This window comes from Dermacentor albipictus, chromosome 1 (genome assembly GCF_038994185.2).
Source record: "Dermacentor albipictus isolate Rhodes 1998 colony chromosome 1, USDA_Dalb.pri_finalv2, whole genome shotgun sequence".
Taxonomy (NCBI): Eukaryota; Metazoa; Arthropoda; class Arachnida; order Ixodida; family Ixodidae; genus Dermacentor; species Dermacentor albipictus.
The window spans coordinates 251,006,558-251,026,015 of NC_091821.1; the positions used below are offsets into that span (position 1 = coordinate 251,006,558).

Below are 19,458 nucleotides of genomic sequence, written 5' to 3' on the forward strand. Positions count from 1 at the left end.
CCCCCATACCATCTAAGAATTAAATTATGGGGTTTTACGTGCCAAAACCACTTTCTGATTATGAGGCACGCCGTAGTGGAGGGCTCCGGAAATTTCAACCCCCTGGGGTTCTTTAACGTGTGCCTAAATCTAAGCACCACGGGTGTTTTCGCGTTTCGCCCATGCATGGAAATGCGGCCGCCCCCACACCATCTCTTACTTCCTTTCGATGCCGCTGCTATATAATATGTGAGGATGTCAGCATAGAGTATCGTCGCTAAAGACGCGCATACGCAAGGAATAAGATCGAATGGTCTGGAATGTATGTTTGACAGTCTGTACATGAAGTCTCTGTTGCAGTTCCGCTAATTGTTTGCCCCTTGCTTCTCACGCCGAGATGGCGGAAAAGAAAAATTCAATCAGTCGACCTTGTCGTTCGCGTTTCTGTTGTCTCGTAACGCGCCTTAATTTTTCGCGGGCTTCTGAGCTGGTGAGGCCTTTCTTGCAAACAAGAAAAATATGCAGAACACATTCCTTATGTCTGCCCACGCAAGCGAAGCTTTTTTAGTTGAGGAGAACGGTGCATCAAAACACATCACATGGTGTATGTACAATGTGTAGGCCTGTTTATTTGCAGATTACGACATGTCCGTGGTTATAGGTTGTTTCTCATTTATTTATTTATTTATTTATTTATTTATTTATTTATTTATTTATTTATTTATTTATTTATTTATTTATTTATTTATTTATTTATTTATTTATTTATTCATATCAGGCACCCCAAAAGCCCATGTGGGCATTACATAGCGCGGACGGAAAGGGGGGGGGGGGGGGGGGGCATTTAACCGACACAAAAATATGCGAGGTTGAAACTGGTATACGTAAATAACAAATACAAACCAAAACATACATAGCGAATATATACAGTAAGTGGTACAAACAAGTTTTAAAAAAAACTGTCGACAACAATACACAGTGGACGCGGAATGGTTGCGCGATACATAAAGCACATATAGAAGTACTATATACTATACACATATATACGCTGTCTGTGTATACAGTCAAATAGGCTAATAACGCCGATTGAATAGTGGGTGAATCTGTTAGCGCGACGATTTCAGAAGGTAGCGAGTTCCGTTCTTTTATAGATAAAACAAGCGGTGAATTTCGGCATTTGTTAGTTTGAGCAAAAATCGGTTTAAATTTATACGTATGGAAGCATGGTCATTACGGCCTGAAACGTGGTGCGCTGGAAGAATGTTAGTGCGAGTTATAGAATGATAGAATGATAGATCACTGATAGATATATTCTTCTTGTTCCGCAGCTGTCTGGGTCTTCCAAGGGGATGCCATTCACAACTGAGAGAAATAGTTTTTTGCAGTATCTGTTACATACGTCTGTTGACGTCAATTGCCTCTTTCTGATTGGTTAGTTGTTCAACGAATCCCTTTCCAGTTATTTGCGAAAGGCAACTGCTCTTGCTTCTGTGCACGCCTTTCAGCGCACATCCTGTCGTATGCGTCTTAGCGCTGCTTTATAAAACGCTGTCAAACTAGAAGACGTTGGCGCACGAATAAGGTGCTGGCTTGGCTTTTGAATAGGCTGTACATGCAACATGCAGTTACGTTATCACGTACAAGTAAAAACAACGTAACGTTACGAAGAGGAACCGAATGCTGGTGTTTTACGCGTCAAAACCAAGATATGATTATGGCGCATACCGTAGTGGAGGACTCCGGATTTATTTCTACCACGTGGGCTCCTTTAAAGAGCCCCGGCCTCGCCAGGCAACAAAGCAAATTTTGGTTATACGCTGGAAGTTGTTACGTGTCCTCTCGGGAGTGTACTACAGCAAAAATTTTTCGGATTAGTTCATTAGTAGCAGAGATGGAAATATTTGAAGTGGGGCGAACCCATGATTCCGGAGGCGAGCGTCAGCGCCAACATAGACACATTCTGCACTTGCCCCATCTAGCCTCCGCGAGCGAAATTCCTTCCCTGCGTTCTCCCATATCGTGATCGCGTGAGGAATACGTCACGGGACCCGCCTTCTCTCTCTCTCTCTCTCTCTCTCTCTCTCTCTCTAACGCGCGCGCGCGCGCTTTTGGCTGAGTGACGCACTTCTGGTTAACGGCTCGCACGTGAGCTGTTGCGTTTGTCTCGCTTCGCGCAGCAGACGATTTTGCGCGCTCTGCACGAGAACACCTGATCATTTCCACAACCACGAGCAATGGGGTACGTGTGAGGGGATGAAAGCGCATGATCGCGGCGCCCGAACACGGTCGAAAATGACATATGGTTTCGTTCTCTGAGCGCGCCACTGTACGGCGTGGGAACAAGGAGACGAAGCGGAAGTACATCTCTCTTGCTACGGTATGAAGTAAAAGAAAGACACGCAGACTTTCGGCTCGTGTGTCGTATTATTTCTGTAAACTTTAATTCGTCTACTGAAGCAACAGATTAAACAAATAACTGATGCTGCCTTGAATATAATTCTCGAAGTCAAGTGTCACTAGGAGCGACGTCACAGCACTGCCATGTGCGTAGGCGCACTTGCGCGATATACGTCGACTATCCGGCTGGGGGCGCGGCGGCAGCGAGGAGAAGGGAAAACGGCGTTCGGTTTGAAATTTAAGCTCTTTCCGCTGCGCGTAGGGACGTCATCCTTCGGAGACACGCTCGTGAGCGCGCATTGTATGCACTGCGCTTGTCAGCTCAAAATGACCAGACCTGGTGAGGGCCCCTTTAAAGTGCACCCAATGCATGGTACACGGACGTTTCTTGCATTTCGCCTCCATCTAAAGGCGGCTGCCGCGGACAGGATTTTATCCCGCGTCCTCGCGCTTAGCAGGGCAACGCCATAGCCACTACGCCATCACGGCGGGTACAAAGAAACCCGGAAAGCAATAATGCAAGCGACAATATCACATAACACAGTGACATTTGAAACACTCAAGCAACGATGCGAACCACAATAATATCACATGGACGTAGCGACAGTAAAAATAAAGAATGCTCTTATAAGCGAAGTATCCTCCTTCAATGGCCTGTTAAAACGAACCATGGATCTTCAGGGACGATAATAGGCGCAGAATAGAGGTAAACAGCTTTGTACCATCACTACGTTTCAAAAGGGTGGTTGTGTGTGCACTTGTTCACCTCCTGAGGAAATCAGAATTTGTCAGCGCCGACGCAACGGAGCCTTTCCCTCCTTGGGTTTTCGTTACTCTTTAACTTTTCAGTCCCATTTACAGTATCAGTTATTTTATATACATACACCAAGGGTCATTATACGAGTAAATGAGCGATATACCACTCCCCTTCCCTTTGTTTTTTACTCCCAAATGATCTTTAGGAATCATCTGTGACAGGTACAGCGCAGTTCGCCTCCTCATGCAGTTGAAGCTACTGACATCATTTGACGATAAATCGCAATTTACAGTTAGAACATTGCTAACAATAGCATATAGCTCTTCTAATTAGCCTTTAATTATTCGCTGATCGCAGATGTTGCGTCAACTAGGTTTCAGCGTAGTTCTCAAAACTACTTACTGGGCGAGTCCGTTTGGCGTTATTCCAACTTAAGTGAGAATTCATGTATATGTAGACACCGGGGATCAAGGCCATAATTCGGACTAGTTGGTCTGTCACACTGCGATCCTGAGTAACGCTAAAAAGGTATACCTTTTTAGCGTTATTCTTAGCTTATGTATTTCTCTATAGAGAAATACATAAGAATGACAACACCCGATGCTAGTGCCGTGTTGTCCAGCGTGCTGCTCAGGATCCCAGTATACCCGCCGGTGTTCTTTGTGTGTCAGAGGGAGATGTGTTTAATTCAGCAGCAATAAGCATTAACGAACTGGCGATGACCCAGCCAGAAGTTGCGAAGGGCCAACGAAGCAAAAGCTCGGTGCCAAAGTTAACAGCGGTAGCAGTTGTCCTCCTTGGCTGTTGCAACAACTTGTTATGACTCCTTGTCATGACTGGTCGCTATGATCGAAGCGGGCAAATGGCTGCCGCTGTAAACGGAGGCGCCGAGAGATTCTGGGTATATATATATATATATATATATATATATATATATATATATATATATATATATATATATATATATATATATATATATATATATATATATATATATATATATATATATATATATATATATATACGTGCGCGGGAGGGGGGGGGGGCACTTTGTGACACTGACATTGACATGGACCGACGTTGGCACGCGACTTTTGTTAAATTCATTTAATTGAATGCATTGCAATGCGTGCAGAAAACCTGCATACACCTTCACTATATACGCGTTGTCATTTTCCTTTGGTTGCACACATCAAATTTGTTTCTTTAGAATTGTGCGTCGCACGAGAGACATAAGACAAGGAATTCTGGGGCATGGTGCTCGCGTCCAAGATGTGAACTGAATTTAGTTCTGTTCTTGCTCTTCACTTGCACGTAAAATCAGCGAGATTTTTCGAGGTGTTCGTTGATAAAGATTATGTTTGCTAGCCTTCTGAGCCATAAGGTAGACGTGTCGTTTATAGGGCTTACATATATAGGCTTCATTTCATTGGTGGCAGGGAGCAAATCTTATTGAATGAATCTGCTCACTTGCACTACACAGACGACCATTGACAATGTGGTTTGCCTGTGTGGTACCTCCTTATATTGCACCCACGTTGCTCATCTCAGGCGGAAGTTTCACGCGCCAATTCAGCCAAGAGGGTGCAAAAAGTCATATTTACCATGTTACTCAATCAACGCTTTGTCATACCGATAACGACATCGCAGATTACGTCGTGCTCGCAGCCGGAACACTGAGCGGCAGGTTAGAGTGCACTGTGCAGAACGGAACCAATGCGAGGGACGCACTGCGACCCTGTGTGCGCAGCGACGTCAACGCGTGTGTTTCCGTTTTGTACACGGCACGCATGCACAGTCATGCAGTGTGAAGATTCTTCTCGCTCGATCCTGTGCCTTTCTTGTCGTCTACCGCTGACGTCCAGCCAATCCTGGTGATAACGTAGACAGAGCGCCGCAACAACTACTTACGAACAGCAAAAAAAGAAGGAAAAAAAGATTGAATAGAATAACTACATTATCTCAGTTCAACGAGGAGGAGAAAAAGGGCAGTGGATGCAAAAAAAAAAAAACGCATTACGGTTATCTTAGCACTGTGTAATATACTGTGTGTGAGGTGGGGTGGCCTACTTTACCAGCTTACGTTACGTGAGTATTGCAATAGATTGCATTTACTATGAATATAGAGTACAACATTAGTAACGTTGGAGAAAAGAGGTAGTGTAAAAGAAGTAGCCCCCAATTTGTAGCTCCTGGCCGCGCACAGTTCTTCGCAAATTACGAGCGAACTTCTCGGCCCGCAATACAGTTTGTTAAATTGAGCCCGACAGACGCTGAAAAAGTGCGCAAGCGAAGCACAAAGCCCGGAAGATCTCTTGACTGCGCCAATACTGCCTACTTGAGAAAGAGATTGGCAGATTAAGGTGAAGGGCGGGAGTCAAAGTGTTCCACGAGCAGCGGCTCTTTTTAGCCGGGGCTATTGACTTCGGCCCATAAAGAAGAATACCGGTGGTGGACGAAAGAAAAAAAGCAGAGAAAAGCGTGCAGCGTTGTTCGAGCGTAGGGCATCGGGTCTGTTCATTAAACTCCAATAAGCCCATTAGGGAGTACGGCCGCGCGAGCAATCTTTGTCGCGCTTCGGGCGCGATTGCCTTCGAGCACGTGGCGAATCTAATTTCTATAGTCGTGGGCCGTGTGTTTGTGTTCCTATTGTTTCGCTCGCTTTTCGAGGACAATCGGAGGCTCTCGAGTTCTCAATCCTCGAAGAAAAGTTGGCCGAGACCTCTTGACCGATGACCGCCAACTTTTGGTGCGCCGAGAAAGGTGGTCCCTCATATGTGCGTGCTTTTATACCCACGGGAGCGACTTGCGCAGCGCTAGCGAACTGAATCACAATGCTTACGAATGTTGCTTTCCTGCGCGCGTCGCAAGCTGGCACAATGAAACCGTAGCTTTGAGATACGTGTCAATTTCACAAATATTGGCTCTCGAGACGTCCCAGATACAGCTTCCCTCTTTGTTCTGCTGGCTCAACGCCAACAATATATTGTCGACCGAGAGTGTGGGGAAAAATAGAATGGTATTTCTTTTAATTAAGAATTTCATGCCGTGTTCGAAGCGCACACGGTACTAAATTGAGAGTTCACGCACCCATACTTGGTCTTGTGGGAATGAGCTGAGGTCTCAATGGCGTTTTCAGAATGGGTAAGGCGCAGCACAGTCCTGGCAGGCGTACCGTTTTCTTTCGTTTTTTTTTTCCTTTCAAGCAATCTAGCCGGAAGCGCACAGATTTTGCATGGTGTTCTTGGAGAGGGCACCGCACGGCGCATTTAGCTGTATTTAGTACTGAGCGCGGACAGGAGCCGAGCCTTCGCAGTCTGCAAACAAATTGACACACTAGATTCGTTTCATTTCATTCCAAATGTTACGTTGGATAGCTTGCGAACATTTTGGGAAGTATGCAAGAGGATGCACTAAATTAAATCTTAGTCGCAGCCACGCAACTTAAAGCCTCCCTTTTTTTTTAAATTCTGGAATGTGGGAAACTGAACTCCCGCGACCACCTCGTGCGATGAGGTTCATTCCTCGACTATTGTTCTTGGTGCGATGCGCTTCCATTCGCTGCACTTCAAGTAGTCAGCACTCTGGCATGGTTTCAGCTGGCCGTATTTTTTAAATAAAGGTCAGTGGAACTGCGGAGTAGTTCACTTCATTCTCACAGTGCTCGTAGTAACAAATTTGTGATGTTGTCATATCTTTAGTCTATAAATGCACCTCCTAACAGACTGGACACGACGTCTACCTGCATCAAGAGAAAGACGACACCGATGAAGCGCAGCTCGACGCTGTAAACACGTTAGGCCAAGACTGTAGTCTGGCCTCGTATGCATGTTTCATACGAGAATCCTCTTTTTGTTACCATGTCTTATTTCAATGCTAATATATTTAATGACTCACAAATGCTAGCTACTCTGTATATAAATATTTATCTCTCTATCATTTAAATGCTCAAAGTTTGAAAAATAATATCGGACACACTGAAGGCGAAATTAAATAATTTGTGTGCAAATTTGACTTCTTAGCATTTGCGGAAACTTGGTTCAGCTGTCATGAAGATGTCATGCCACTCATATAGTATGAAGGCGTATCCCAGTTGAGGGTAAACAAACGCGGAGGGGGAGTATCCCTGTTCATAAAGAACCGCCTACGTTTTGGCATATTGAACAATTATTCAATTGCGACTGACCATTTTGAGGCTGTTACCATCGTGCACCATAATATAACCATAATGGTGTTGTACCCTCCCCCTTCATAGCGATGTGGCTGTGTTTTTTCACTTTGTTGAGTCTTTTTTGGAATTTACTAGCCAACATAAAATGCATGTTGTATTGCTAGGTGACCTAATATCGACATTATGAATGTCAACTCAACACAAATCAGATTAATGGAAATGATGTTACCTTATGGCTGCGAAAACATCATTGATATGTCCACACGAATAAGCTGTCAGTCGGAAGCTTTACTCGATGTATGTTTCACAAACATTTTACCCAGTAGTACCAAATATGGCGTTTTCGGGAACAAGAGATCATCTTCTCTCTGTTCCCACTTTTACCGAACATGAAGGAACTGGATACTTCTGTTTACATACGCAAAATCTATGACCGAAAGAACATTGCTAAGTTTTGTTTACTTATGTCTGAAACTAACTGCGTTGATGTACTTAAACCAGAGAACTGATCTGCCGCGTATGATATATTCATAGAAAAAAACACTGGATGCATGTAACAAAGCCTTTCCAATTGTACAAGTCAAGAAATGCAGGAAGGCCAGAAAGGTGTGGATCTATGGTGACCTTCTGAAGCGTATTAAACAAACAAAAAATGTGTTCGCACGATTTATTGATACGCGTAATCAAGAACATTTTAAGGAATTTAAAAAGTTTCGCAATAAATTAAACCAGAATTTAAAAACGAGACACTTTTTTTGTCCTGTAAAGTTTTCATCAATGCATAACACTATGTCCCTGTGGCGAAGCATAAATAAACTCATTGGAAGGAAGCAACATGCTGTTTCTTCGGAAATGTAAATCAACGAAGTTCTTTATAGCGGTGTCTTGCTCGCTAATAAACACAATGACCATATTATAAATGTAGGAACCTGTATTTCGTATAAGCTTCTCTGAGGTGTAGAATCAGTCGATTCCTTTTTGGTCCCAATGTGTGAAGGTTCAATATTTTGAACCCCGACATTTGAAGATGGAATTCTGTCCATCGTAAAGTCAATTCGCAATACATGCTCTCCTGGCCCATATGGTATTATTACAGTTGCAATAAAAAATGTTGCTACGTTTATTAGTTTGTTGCTTGTACATATTTGTAACCTAATGCTTCATACAGGAGAGTTCCCGGATAAAATGAAATCCGCCGATGTTACAGTCACTTTTAAAGGAGGCAATAAAAATGATCCCAGTATCTATCTTCCTATTTCCATACTACCTTTCTTCTCTGATGTTGCTGAACAAGTGATCTTCACGAGGGTATGCAAATTCTTGCACGCTAACAATATAATTTGGAAGGAGCAATATGAATTGCAGCCTGGAAAATCCACGCAGGTAGCTCTGCTTGAAATCAAAAACAGTCTGATTCATAACATTGAACATAAGCTTTTCACCGTTGGTGTATTCCTTGACTTTTCCAAAGCTTTCGATTCAATCAAGCATGACGTTCTACTTCATAAATTATACATATATGGAATTCGTGGAACACCTCACAGGTTACTGCAACGCTACTTGTCAAACCGGACTCAGTACACGCGGCTAAACGATGCCGTATCCGACTCTGAAATAATAAAATTTGACATTCCTCAAGGATCAATACTGGAGCCTCTTCTTATTGCGCTATATATCAACGAAAGAGTAAAGCTTTTATGTTATTCTAACATTGATTTATACGCAGATAACGCGAACGTTTTTTTTTTCGGTTTTGATCTTTGCGAACTCGAGCGTCGTTCCAACTCCTGGCTACATAAATTGATGCTTGCCGTGAAGAAATTTAAATTTAATGTTACGAAAACAAAATGTGCGTTTTTCCGTCCTAAAAGTAAGCCGACATATTATCCCATCCAACTCCAGTTGAACAATACCCTGATCGAATCCGTAAACTTTTGTAAATTCTTAGTTTCTTTTTTTTTTCAGTCACCGAGGTTGGGGTGACCATGGAAACCACGTCCGTTTACATGTAACTCGATCTATTGGTGCAATCCACAGCATCAAGTACCTGATCAAAAAGCAGGTGCAATTTGCTCTAATCCATTCAGAACTGCTATACTGCAATTTAATCCGGGGCACATGCAACAAAACTGATTCAGCCAGATTATTTTCATTCCAAAAACGAGCTTTGCACGCTTGTTCTCCAAATCCCTCCACGGGTGACCGCTTATTTCATACCCTTCATATTCTTCCGTTCCCATTGTGCCATCACAATTCTGTTGCTGTTCATATTTATAATAAAATTAAGTAGGACATCACATCTTTTCGAAACATACGTGAACAGAAACATAAGCTACAGTCTACGTGTTACCCCTGTCGTTTCCACTCGCGCCCGGACTAGCTACGGCGCCCAACACGTAGATTACCAAATTGCTACATTATGCAATGTGAATCCTTCGATAAGCCATGACGCTGTAACTTGTAAAACTATTTTTTCTTCAATTTAAAAAGAAAATGAGGATGCTATTTTCGCTTAATACTGATGGACCAAATGCTTGTGATATGTAGCGATTGTAGTGTTAGCCTCATTCCTATTACCTTTTGTATCGTGCGTTGTAACGTTACTGGTATATTTTCTTCCTTTTATAATGCCATGTGCCTTGATTAATTTCCAATCATGCCAAAACAAAATTGTAGCATTTTGTTTTGTTTTTTGTTGAATGAACATGTTCACCCTTATGTGACCCTGGGTGAGGCGTCGTCAGGAAGTATGCTATTAGCTTCTTCCTCTTGCCTCACCCCGTGGGCATGTTCTGTGTCGACATGTTCATGTCCGAATAAAAAGATTTGATTTTATTTCTCTCCTTACTGGGGTAAAACGTTCCAACGTCCGATGCGGTGGTTTTCCAATCGACATTTGTCAAACAGGCGCATTTTCTTGCCACCAATTTGGTGCCAACTTGAGCCGTCAGTGCGGTACGTGTGTTTTTCTCCGATGAATCCATTGTAACGTACATGCGACCCATCTGGAGTTTTACTGTTGTTGTATGCATTACGGCATTTGCGACACCTCCATGCATCGCGACACGCCTCCCTCTCCAATTCGCAGCGTTTCCATGATATATGCGCGCATATGGCAACATGTTCAAAAGATTTCGCATTGTGTGACACCTCATCCCAAAACTTCATCGTTCCTTGAAATTGCACATCACTAACTTCACTCTAATATAGCACAGTTCGGTAGTCAAACAGACTTGATTCCTTTACATATTATGCTGTGGAGCGTAAATAACTGCCCTAATTTATTTTTGACTCCGATATGTTTCTGCACGAGATTGTTGTGAGCACTATATATCATTGTGCATTCTCTTCCTCGAATTTTCTGTCACAGCTAGCTGCTCTTGAAGAAAATGTCACACACCCTGCTGTAATCGTCGCATACTTTGACGCCGGGTCACCTAAAGTTCGCCTAAACACGCTGAAACTCGTTCAAAACAGCGATATTAACTCGATACCTTAACTTCCAATACGGAAAGCTGCATATGTCTTGCCAAGCCATTTTCGTTTGAAGTTTCAAAGCAAAGCTTACCGTTTGTATTGTCTCCGCTTGCACTACAATGTGTGTTAAGCTGCATGTGTTCCTCCGTTAACACTCGTTGACTTTGGCCATGCGTACGAAATTTGTTTCGACATCTTTCGGTTGACCAGCCGAAGTTGCATCTGCGTACTCGCTACGGAGTCCGTCGCTCGGGAATCGCACAGCGGCGCGAAGTGCAGCTGATCGACCTGGCTCGTGTCCGCGTGTGCGCACAGCCATCGCCGAGGAGGGCCAGCTGCTGCCGGCGCTTTTCCCACACGGCACGGTTCCCTTCGCTGACAGCCTATTGTTAGGTGGACCCGGCGCTCTGGTTGGGCATGGCTCATTGCCCATCGGCAATGTACGGGCGCACGCTCGGCGGACAGACCCCCCCCCCTAACGTCGGCTCGCGCCTCGGGGGCTGTAATCGGCCGGCGTAAACCACTCCCCCGTCCACAACACCCCGGAGTCTTTCTTCTTCTTCTTTTTTTATTGTCCAGCGCGCGGTGACGTGACGTCGGTCGCCGCCGGCAACAGCGCCGCCTCGGCCGGTGAGTGGACTAAACGGCAGTCAGCGTGCTGCATCTGTGGCTCAAATGCGACTTGCATTTTGCTTCTTTTCGTCCAAAGACGCCCTCTCGCTCGCGGCCGCTCGAAGACACGCACGCGCCCGTGGTTCGCGAGGGACTGGCTGCGCTTTGAGGCAGAGAAGGCGCCTGTCACGCGAGGAGCTCGCACGCAAAGGAAGCGCCTTAACGCGCGTCGCTGTCGCGGGGTCGGAGGTGACACCACGTTGCGTGCAAGCGTGCGCGCAGTCTTTGGAGAAAGCGAAGCGCAAGGCCTCAGTGTATGCGGATTATTTCTTTGTCGCTCGTGTACAGCAGATACAAATGTCTCGAAAGTGATTTGCTTTATACAAATTAATTAGCTTTCTCAGAACGACATGTGAGTTCACCATCTTGCAACGGGCTTGCAGGGATGTCATGCTTCAAGTGTCAAGTCAAGCGCGGAGAAAAAAAAAAGAGTTCGAAAAAACACTGTAAGCGAGCACTGCTCAAGGAAATGTTAAGAAATGTCGAGAATAAGTTTCATGTAAGAAATGATGTGGTCGGTGGGGTTGTCCTTTTCGGCCGCATCGAGCTTCCAGCTGAGTGTTCCTATAGTTCAGTGACGATCAAGACGAGGGAGGCAGTGTAGGCAACGGAGCCTCTATGGCACCGTTGTGCACAATGTCGCTGCACATTCAACACAGTTGCACTTTTGCGACCCTATTGTGCCACATCTTGACAAACCGCGAACTCTTCGATCTGTCGGGACCCACCTAAACGCTAATGCAAGCCCGATTAAAACTGGTGTTTTGATACATCCAGATGTGCCACGCTACTTCACGCGGTGACGAACTTGTACGTTGTTATGTTTCTGCTTGCTTAGAACGCTGTCGGTTAACGTTAACGAGGCTTTCAAGTACGTGCTCAATCGCTAAACGTTCAAGCGTCTTACATCACAGGTGTGGATTTCAATTAGACCAGTGTTGTACTGCTGTTGTAGCTTATATGAAATCAAATAAATCACGCTTACTCCCTTTATTGACTTCCCTTGACAAAATGTTCATTTGTTTCGGCAAGGGACGTATTAAAAAAGCATTTTCGGCGCCCACTTATTGAACGCTCCTTACGTCAAAAAAAAAAACGTTCACTGCCATTTCTTCTCCACCTTACTCGACCTTTCAGGCGAACCAATTTTAGGAGCTCTTCCGTCGATTGCGTGTGATTCGCGGCACGCTTCTGTTGGCTAGTTCTTGTTGCGTGTCTTGCATTACGAACGAGGTAGTCTGTAACAATACTAGACAAGCGTTTGCAAAAGAATAAGCTAAAGGAACATGTCGTGGTCCAAGAAAGGACTATAGGTTGCATTCATTTAGATTGAATAACTTCACAACTAGTAGTGCTGCAAGCTAGTGCTGTTTCCTTCGCCGTTTACATTGAGTCGTGACGTGAAAACAGCACGAAAAAATACATTGCTGTCCTGTCCGCTCTTTCATGTACCGTCTTTTGCGTAGTTTTTTCCTTATCGAGGCCATGCCACCAAGGCACTTTAAACGCTTTTCGTGTTTATGATGATTGGTTATCTTGCGCGACACATTTAGCTTGGGACGACGTCCTTAGTCTCAAAGCTTCTTGGCTTGAGCTCTGTTCACAATTTTATTCTTTATCGCGTCACGTCTTCTAATTTTAAACTTGATACGCGGAACACGTGCACCATGCTCGGGGTCCTTGCATACTTGTTTTTGATTGTGTGCCAACGATGCCGTTAATGACCAGCGTCCGACAAAAAGCCGGTCGCGTGACGCCAACGTTGCGCCAGTTGGAGTGGTCATCCGTAGGGCCTCATAACGGAATGACCGAGCGGACACTCGGACAGTGCACACTGTTGCGGATCAGCGCGCAACACACGGACGGTGTAACAGACAAACTGGTATACGTCGCTGTCTTGTTATACGCAATTGTCCACTGCAGCGGAATAACGACGCGCCGAAATGTCGGGTACTCTTTCAACGTACTAGCTACTGGCCACTTGCTCTGCTAAGCGCAGCATTGAGCCCCCTACACGCTCCACTTTTCGTCTACATGCACCGAGCTTGCTTTGGCCTAAGTCTCTTTAGTGCTGAGGCTGCAGTTTAACGGCTCTGGAGGCTACTGCAGCGAGGATTTCACCGTTGGGCAGCAATTTCAAGTTTACGAAGATGTCGGAAAGGACGCCAGTTTCCTTTGTCTTCCTTTTTGTTGGCACAGGCAAGGAAGTTTGCACGAAAGTTCTGTGCGATTCGCAGGCAGAAATTGCGAGCGACATGGGAGGCTTAACTGTTCGTAATTAGTAACCCTATATACAGCTTTCGGCAAAAAGCGTACCCGCCGGAATGTTTGTTGTGACAACATGCTCGAGGCCCCAGCAGGCTCTCTGCCCAATCGGGGCTGGCCCGGGATGAGCTTCCAGCAGCGGCCGGCGCTGTCTTCTTCGCCCGGTAGTACAGGCGGAGGTGCGCTTTTGTTGGCCCAATTCCAGCACGCTTTCATTCTCACGTGCGCTCGCAGGCCAAGGTCCTGGCACGCTAAGCCCGAGGATCGACGTGCTTCGCTGTCCGTTTGTTCCCTTGGCGGCCGAGTTCAGGAAAGGGTGTGGGAGGCTCTTTCTGGGCGATGATTAAGGAACGCCGCACAGCTGGGGCCGTCCGTGCCGGCGGCACTCCAAATTGGAGCACACTCCGGCCGAAGGTCAATGCCAGCGCCCGGACCTACGGGCCTGACTCTCGGACGTGCCGCAGGTGCGATGGGATCCCTAAAGTCGCTGCGGAGGGGGGGCGTCGGAGAGTTGGGTCCTAGGACGAGTGTTATTTGAGGTCCGGCGGAGCCTCTTAATTGCTGCCGCGCCGGCGATTACCCTGCGGCGCTCCGAGTAATCGGTCCCGCGTGCGGCTGCGCGTGACAGTGGGGGACTTGCCCACCGTCCGGGCCCCTTTGAGGCTCGCTGGTCGTAATGAGGCCGCCGTGTACGAGGGGTCCGTGGTGATTCCTGCAGCAAGAACTTTCTCGGGGCGCCGAGTACGTACAGACTCTGCCGTGACAACACGTCGCCATGACCGTCCTCTCGTGTTGGACTCCGAGCGCAGTGAAAGCCTCGGGAGACTCGAACTTCCGCTAGGAAAAACGAGATTTCGTGCTGTTACATGAGAAAGCGCTTGCGTCTGCTGTAATCCGGTATCGTCACCCCCCTTTCGTACCGTCTTCCCCAGCATGAGTAAACAACGCTAAAAAACCGTGTTATCTACTGCTTGAAAGGAATGGCACAGTTAGGTCGTACCTAAATGACATTCGTGGACGTTCTTGCGCACTTTCTTTTTTCATGCTATCAGGAGGGCGGAGCCTATCTTTCCTGAAGGGGAGGGCGGAGAGCATTTAAGAACGCAGACTGGGATAACCGGTGCTGTCGGTTGACGTTGTCTTTGTCCTCTGCGCAGCTGCGAGACCTGGTGGTGAACGGCGACCTGCTGTGCTCCAAAGAGGAGGCAGCCGTGTTAGCGGGCGTACAGCTCCGCATTGAAGAAACCTGGCCCAGCAACGCACGCACGCGCCATGTCCTCGGCTCAGAGCAGCTCGGAAAACTCGTCCCCATCACCGAAGATGCCAAGGTCAGTCACGTGGTCTCTTTGCGGTGCTTCCTACGAAGTGTACGTGTCGTGTTAGTCAAACAGCAACGGAGCCTTACAGCAATTAAATAAAGACACAGACAGGAGCTGGCTGAAGCCGTTGCGTAGGCAGCATACCGAGAGATGCAGAAATATTTATTTAGAAAGAGAGACATCTGCTTCTCCAATGAGAGTCAGTTCACTCCAAAACCTTCACACTTCTAGAGGGAAGGGCTTGTAGTCAGGGAAGCACAGGCGAAAGAACAGTGCAAATATGAACTCCGCTCACATTTTTCGCTATACACTCGACGTGCGCTGCGACAAATGTGTACTGTATATGCACCTTTTTTGTGCTGTCGTTGGAAAACTACTCGGACGAAGGCGAACCCAAAGAAACGGGACGCTAGAGCAAAAAAAAAAATATGTACACTCAGCAACCAACCCAATTTCAAGTATTGCTGACTGTAAATGCGCCACGTACAGAACAAACCGCAGCTTGATTTAGTTTGATTGCGTTCATCTTGGAGACTAAAATCTCGAAAACTGAGGGATCAGAACACATAACGGTTGCTCACTAGCAATTGGATTTCGCTTACTTAAGAAATGAGACACATGCACGCAAGCAACAAATTCGCTAGGCAGAAAATAACAAGCACCAAATTTAAGTACTCTTTCTTTTAATGACTTTCTTATAGATGGCTACTCGGACTGCATCGTCACTACAGATTCGCAATTCCTTTCGTAATCAACATTAATTTGTAAGTGAGCACATATCTCATTGAAATTGAAATTGATTTTTATTCATTATAGATTACAGGTTACAAAATAAAATAATATACAGAAGGAGGTCCCATAGTCAATGACTGTATCGGGACCTCATGCCCTTCTTGTGCTTGTCAGTTCACGCTCTCTTATGCGCAGTACGTACAACATCCGTTGGGATGACTTATCTTTACCATTTGACAGGTAGATAACTTGATTAACAGCGCACACCAAATACATTGTACGCCAAAGGTGTTTACAATCGGCAAACGAAATCTTGGTAACATTGATAATAGTTTTATTTTCGTTAGGAAGTTCTTAAGCGAGAGCAAAACATTCCTTTGATCGTGTGCCTAACAAGGGGAAAAAAATTTAATTATGGGGTTTTACGTGCCAAACCCACTTTCTGATTATGAGGCACGCCATAGTGGAGGACTACGGAAATTTCGGCCACCTGGGGTCTTTAACGTGCACCCAAATCTAAGTACACTGGTGTTTTCGCATTTCGTCCTCATTGAAATGCGGCCGCCTAGGCCGGGATTCGATCCCGCGACCTCGTGCTCAGCAGCCCAACACCACAGCCACTGAGCAACCATGGCGGGTTTACAATGAACTTAACGCCACTAAAACTGGTAAACTGGCGATTTTGTGTCCGCAGCTATTGTTGCTCTTCTCAAATACCCATGTGCAGTGCGTTCTAGTCGCACCTTTTGTGAAGGATGTCTGCACGCAAACGATAAAAGGCGCAATAACTTTCAAATCCATAATTGCACTCATAAGGTATTATTGATAGGTTTCAAACAGAGCATTCACATTAAACAAACTTTTTTCTTGTTTTTTTTATAATATCATAATAATAGTATAATAACATGGAGAGGTTGGCGTCGTTATGTGGCACCCGCTACTCCGCGTCGCATGGCAATATATATATATAGCACGGAAGACCGCTAAATGCAAGTCGAGAACACAAACACGTGCAAAGTTCAGCACACTGGTCCAGGAAGCCACAGATGTTAGTACAGCGGGTTGGATCCCGGCCGCGGCGACCGCACTTTCGATGGTGGGCGAAATACAAAACCAGCTCTTGTGTAATTTCATTTACGAGCAGTTAAGCAACCCCTTGTAGGTGACCAAAATCATTCCGGAATACCCACTATGACGTGCCTCTTAATCAGGGCCTATATTCGCACGAACATGCTCACTCCAAAACTGTTCGCAACAGAAAATCTCAGCCAATCCTGATGCTGGACATATAGTTAACGAAGGCAACCCAGCCAATGGCTAAAACCCCTAAAGGAAGAAAACCTTTGAGAATTTGACCTCAGATCATGGTTTCGGAACGCAAAACCCCAGACTTTAATTATTTTTTAGATAGTGCAAGAACACGCGCAAGCATCTACAAACATTTGAGAACACGCACAGTTTCATTAATTTAAAAACATCGCATTTCCAGTTCTCCGTAACAGTTTACAGTTTTGGAGACGTGTGTGCCATAATTACACAGCATACCACATAACTATGCATAAAATCATTTAAGTAGCTTAAATTTCATGACGCGTGACCCGAAGGTTTAGTATAAACCCAACCCACTAAACCCCCGTTTCATTATATTTATTTTATTTTATCGATAGAACATAATCAATCAATCAATCAACTTTATTTCCCTTGGATAGGAGGAGTACGGCTAGCTTGAGCATCTTGACGAGGTCCCGACCCCGTTACAGTTGGCAAAACAGCAGGGTGACGGTCAGTCATGCACGAAGACTTCAAATAAATCGACGAATATTACATAACATCGAGTAACACAAAATATTGTAACAATGCGCGAAACAATAAAATCCATTTGCATAGGCTTGAAATGGCACGAACATGAAAAGCAGCGATCGACAAGAAGAGGGACAAAAAAAATCGAAACAATGTACTTTTCCTGAAAATAAATAGACTGGGCGAAGCGTCTAATGAAACCATTTTGATCACACGAAGAATGGGGCAGGTTCCGTAGGTTACACTATTTACTTGAAATTTAATCCGACAAGCCACCATGCGAGACGTTGTGAAGTCAGAAGCAAGCACCATCTCAAGATTCAATGATAAGAGTGGCATAGAATCAAATGGAAGGAATGGCTACATAATACCGCGGCCCTGATCACGCCAAGCAGCACCGCGAAGTACAGCTCGCGCTCCAACGCACCTGTGACGCAGTAGAGCGGTGTAAAATAAAGCTTCGCCGTACCGCGCGACAAAGTGGTCTGTCTCGCCCCTGCTGCTGAAGTGGCTATGCGTCCGTTCGAGTGCTCGTCGGAATCAGCTGGCGGCAAGAAGGAAGCGCAACGGCACGGTCGGTATAATGTAGCGATTCATTATGCTCGATTCAATATGCCGTCATCCACCGTTTACAACCGGCTGATCCAGTTCATAACGCGGGCATATCGCCGCACTGACCACGAAAATGAATGTCGTTGGAGTAGAATCGTTACGTCAGCACTGCCCAGCTTCGTTTTACGCCACACAGCTAGGCTGTAGAGGGTGCTGGACGGAGAGCCAATCTTCATGGTTTTCGGTAATAGCTGTAATGGGGAACCGGAAACGCTTCTTTGCAGGTATGACGCTCCGAGGTCATATCACGTGGGCAATGCAATTCATGTGGTAAGCAGATCAGCGGAAGGTCAGCAGTAAGTAGTAGGTGATTTTTTTTTTTTACCTAAGTGGCAGAAATCGAGGGAAAAATTCCTGCCGACCACCTGAATTTTTCGCGCCCTTTCTGCCAGTTAAGTAAAAAAAAAATCGTCCATGGCTACTGCTTACTGCTATTATACACAAGAGAGTAAAAATGCTTTAAAGGAGATGTGCCCTGCTAAGATATTCGCAAAAATAAATTCCCTGTTCTGGTTCAGCAATTCCTTGCATAAACGAAGAAAAGATGAAGGCTGAATTCACAAGGCTTTTCGTTCGTAAGTGCTGTTTGCCATTGGCCGGCCGTCTTCGCTAACTATATTGACACGCGCACACTGTTTATGTCACGACCCTCACGATGCTGTTTAAGAGCTGGGGAGGGGGATAGCGGGGGGAGGGGGGGCGCTATGACACACATGCTTTATTATCTGCTTTTTTTTTTTAACAGCGAAGCTGTGAAGGGCTACTTTCCCCACTATCGTGTCCGCGTGTTGAAAAAATCCCGAAGATAGTGCAATTCCGGGCCGAACCGCGGCGGAGGTGAAGCAGGCTTGAAGCACTCCGCCAACTTGCGAAAATAAGTTTAATATCTAGGGTCCAAACACAACCGATGCCAGATATTAAGCCGATAAGAACAGATACCGCACTTTCACCCGCGTCGGTCATGTCTACGTTCGCACCACCATCTCCTTGTCGGCGTCTTGCGTATCCAGTTTCCTTTCGTGGTGGCGGTGCCGTCGAGACATGACGCGTGTCTACTTTCCTCCTCGGGGCGGCGCTCCTGTCGTTCACGCGAATGCATATAAAAAACCAGAAAGACAAGTGGCCGTTTTCCATTTTGAATTTCACTTCTCTTCCGTGAATACCATTTGAGTGCTTGTTGCGCGCGCGCGTGTGTGTTGCGTTCCAATTGCAGAAAATTTGGGCTCTTACTGGTTTATATTTCTTGTGTCATCTGTCAATCTCCAGCCGATTAAAGC

General features: G+C 45.7%; 1 protein-coding gene and 1 pseudogene across 1 annotated transcript in view; one reads left to right on the forward strand and one right to left on the reverse strand.

Annotated features, from left to right (window-relative positions):
• Window positions 1–19,458, forward strand: part of LOC135900843 (uncharacterized) — a 715,897-nt gene that overhangs the window by 573,803 nt on the left and 122,636 nt on the right. Inside the window, exon 17 of the mRNA XM_065430427.2 lies at window positions 14,876–15,046. Coding sequence (XP_065286499.1) covers window positions 14,876–15,046 — 171 coding nt within the window. The remainder of the gene's footprint in view (window positions 1–14,875; window positions 15,047–19,458) is intronic.
• LOC135901782 (U2 spliceosomal RNA) lies at window positions 18,965–19,144 on the reverse strand (annotated as a pseudogene).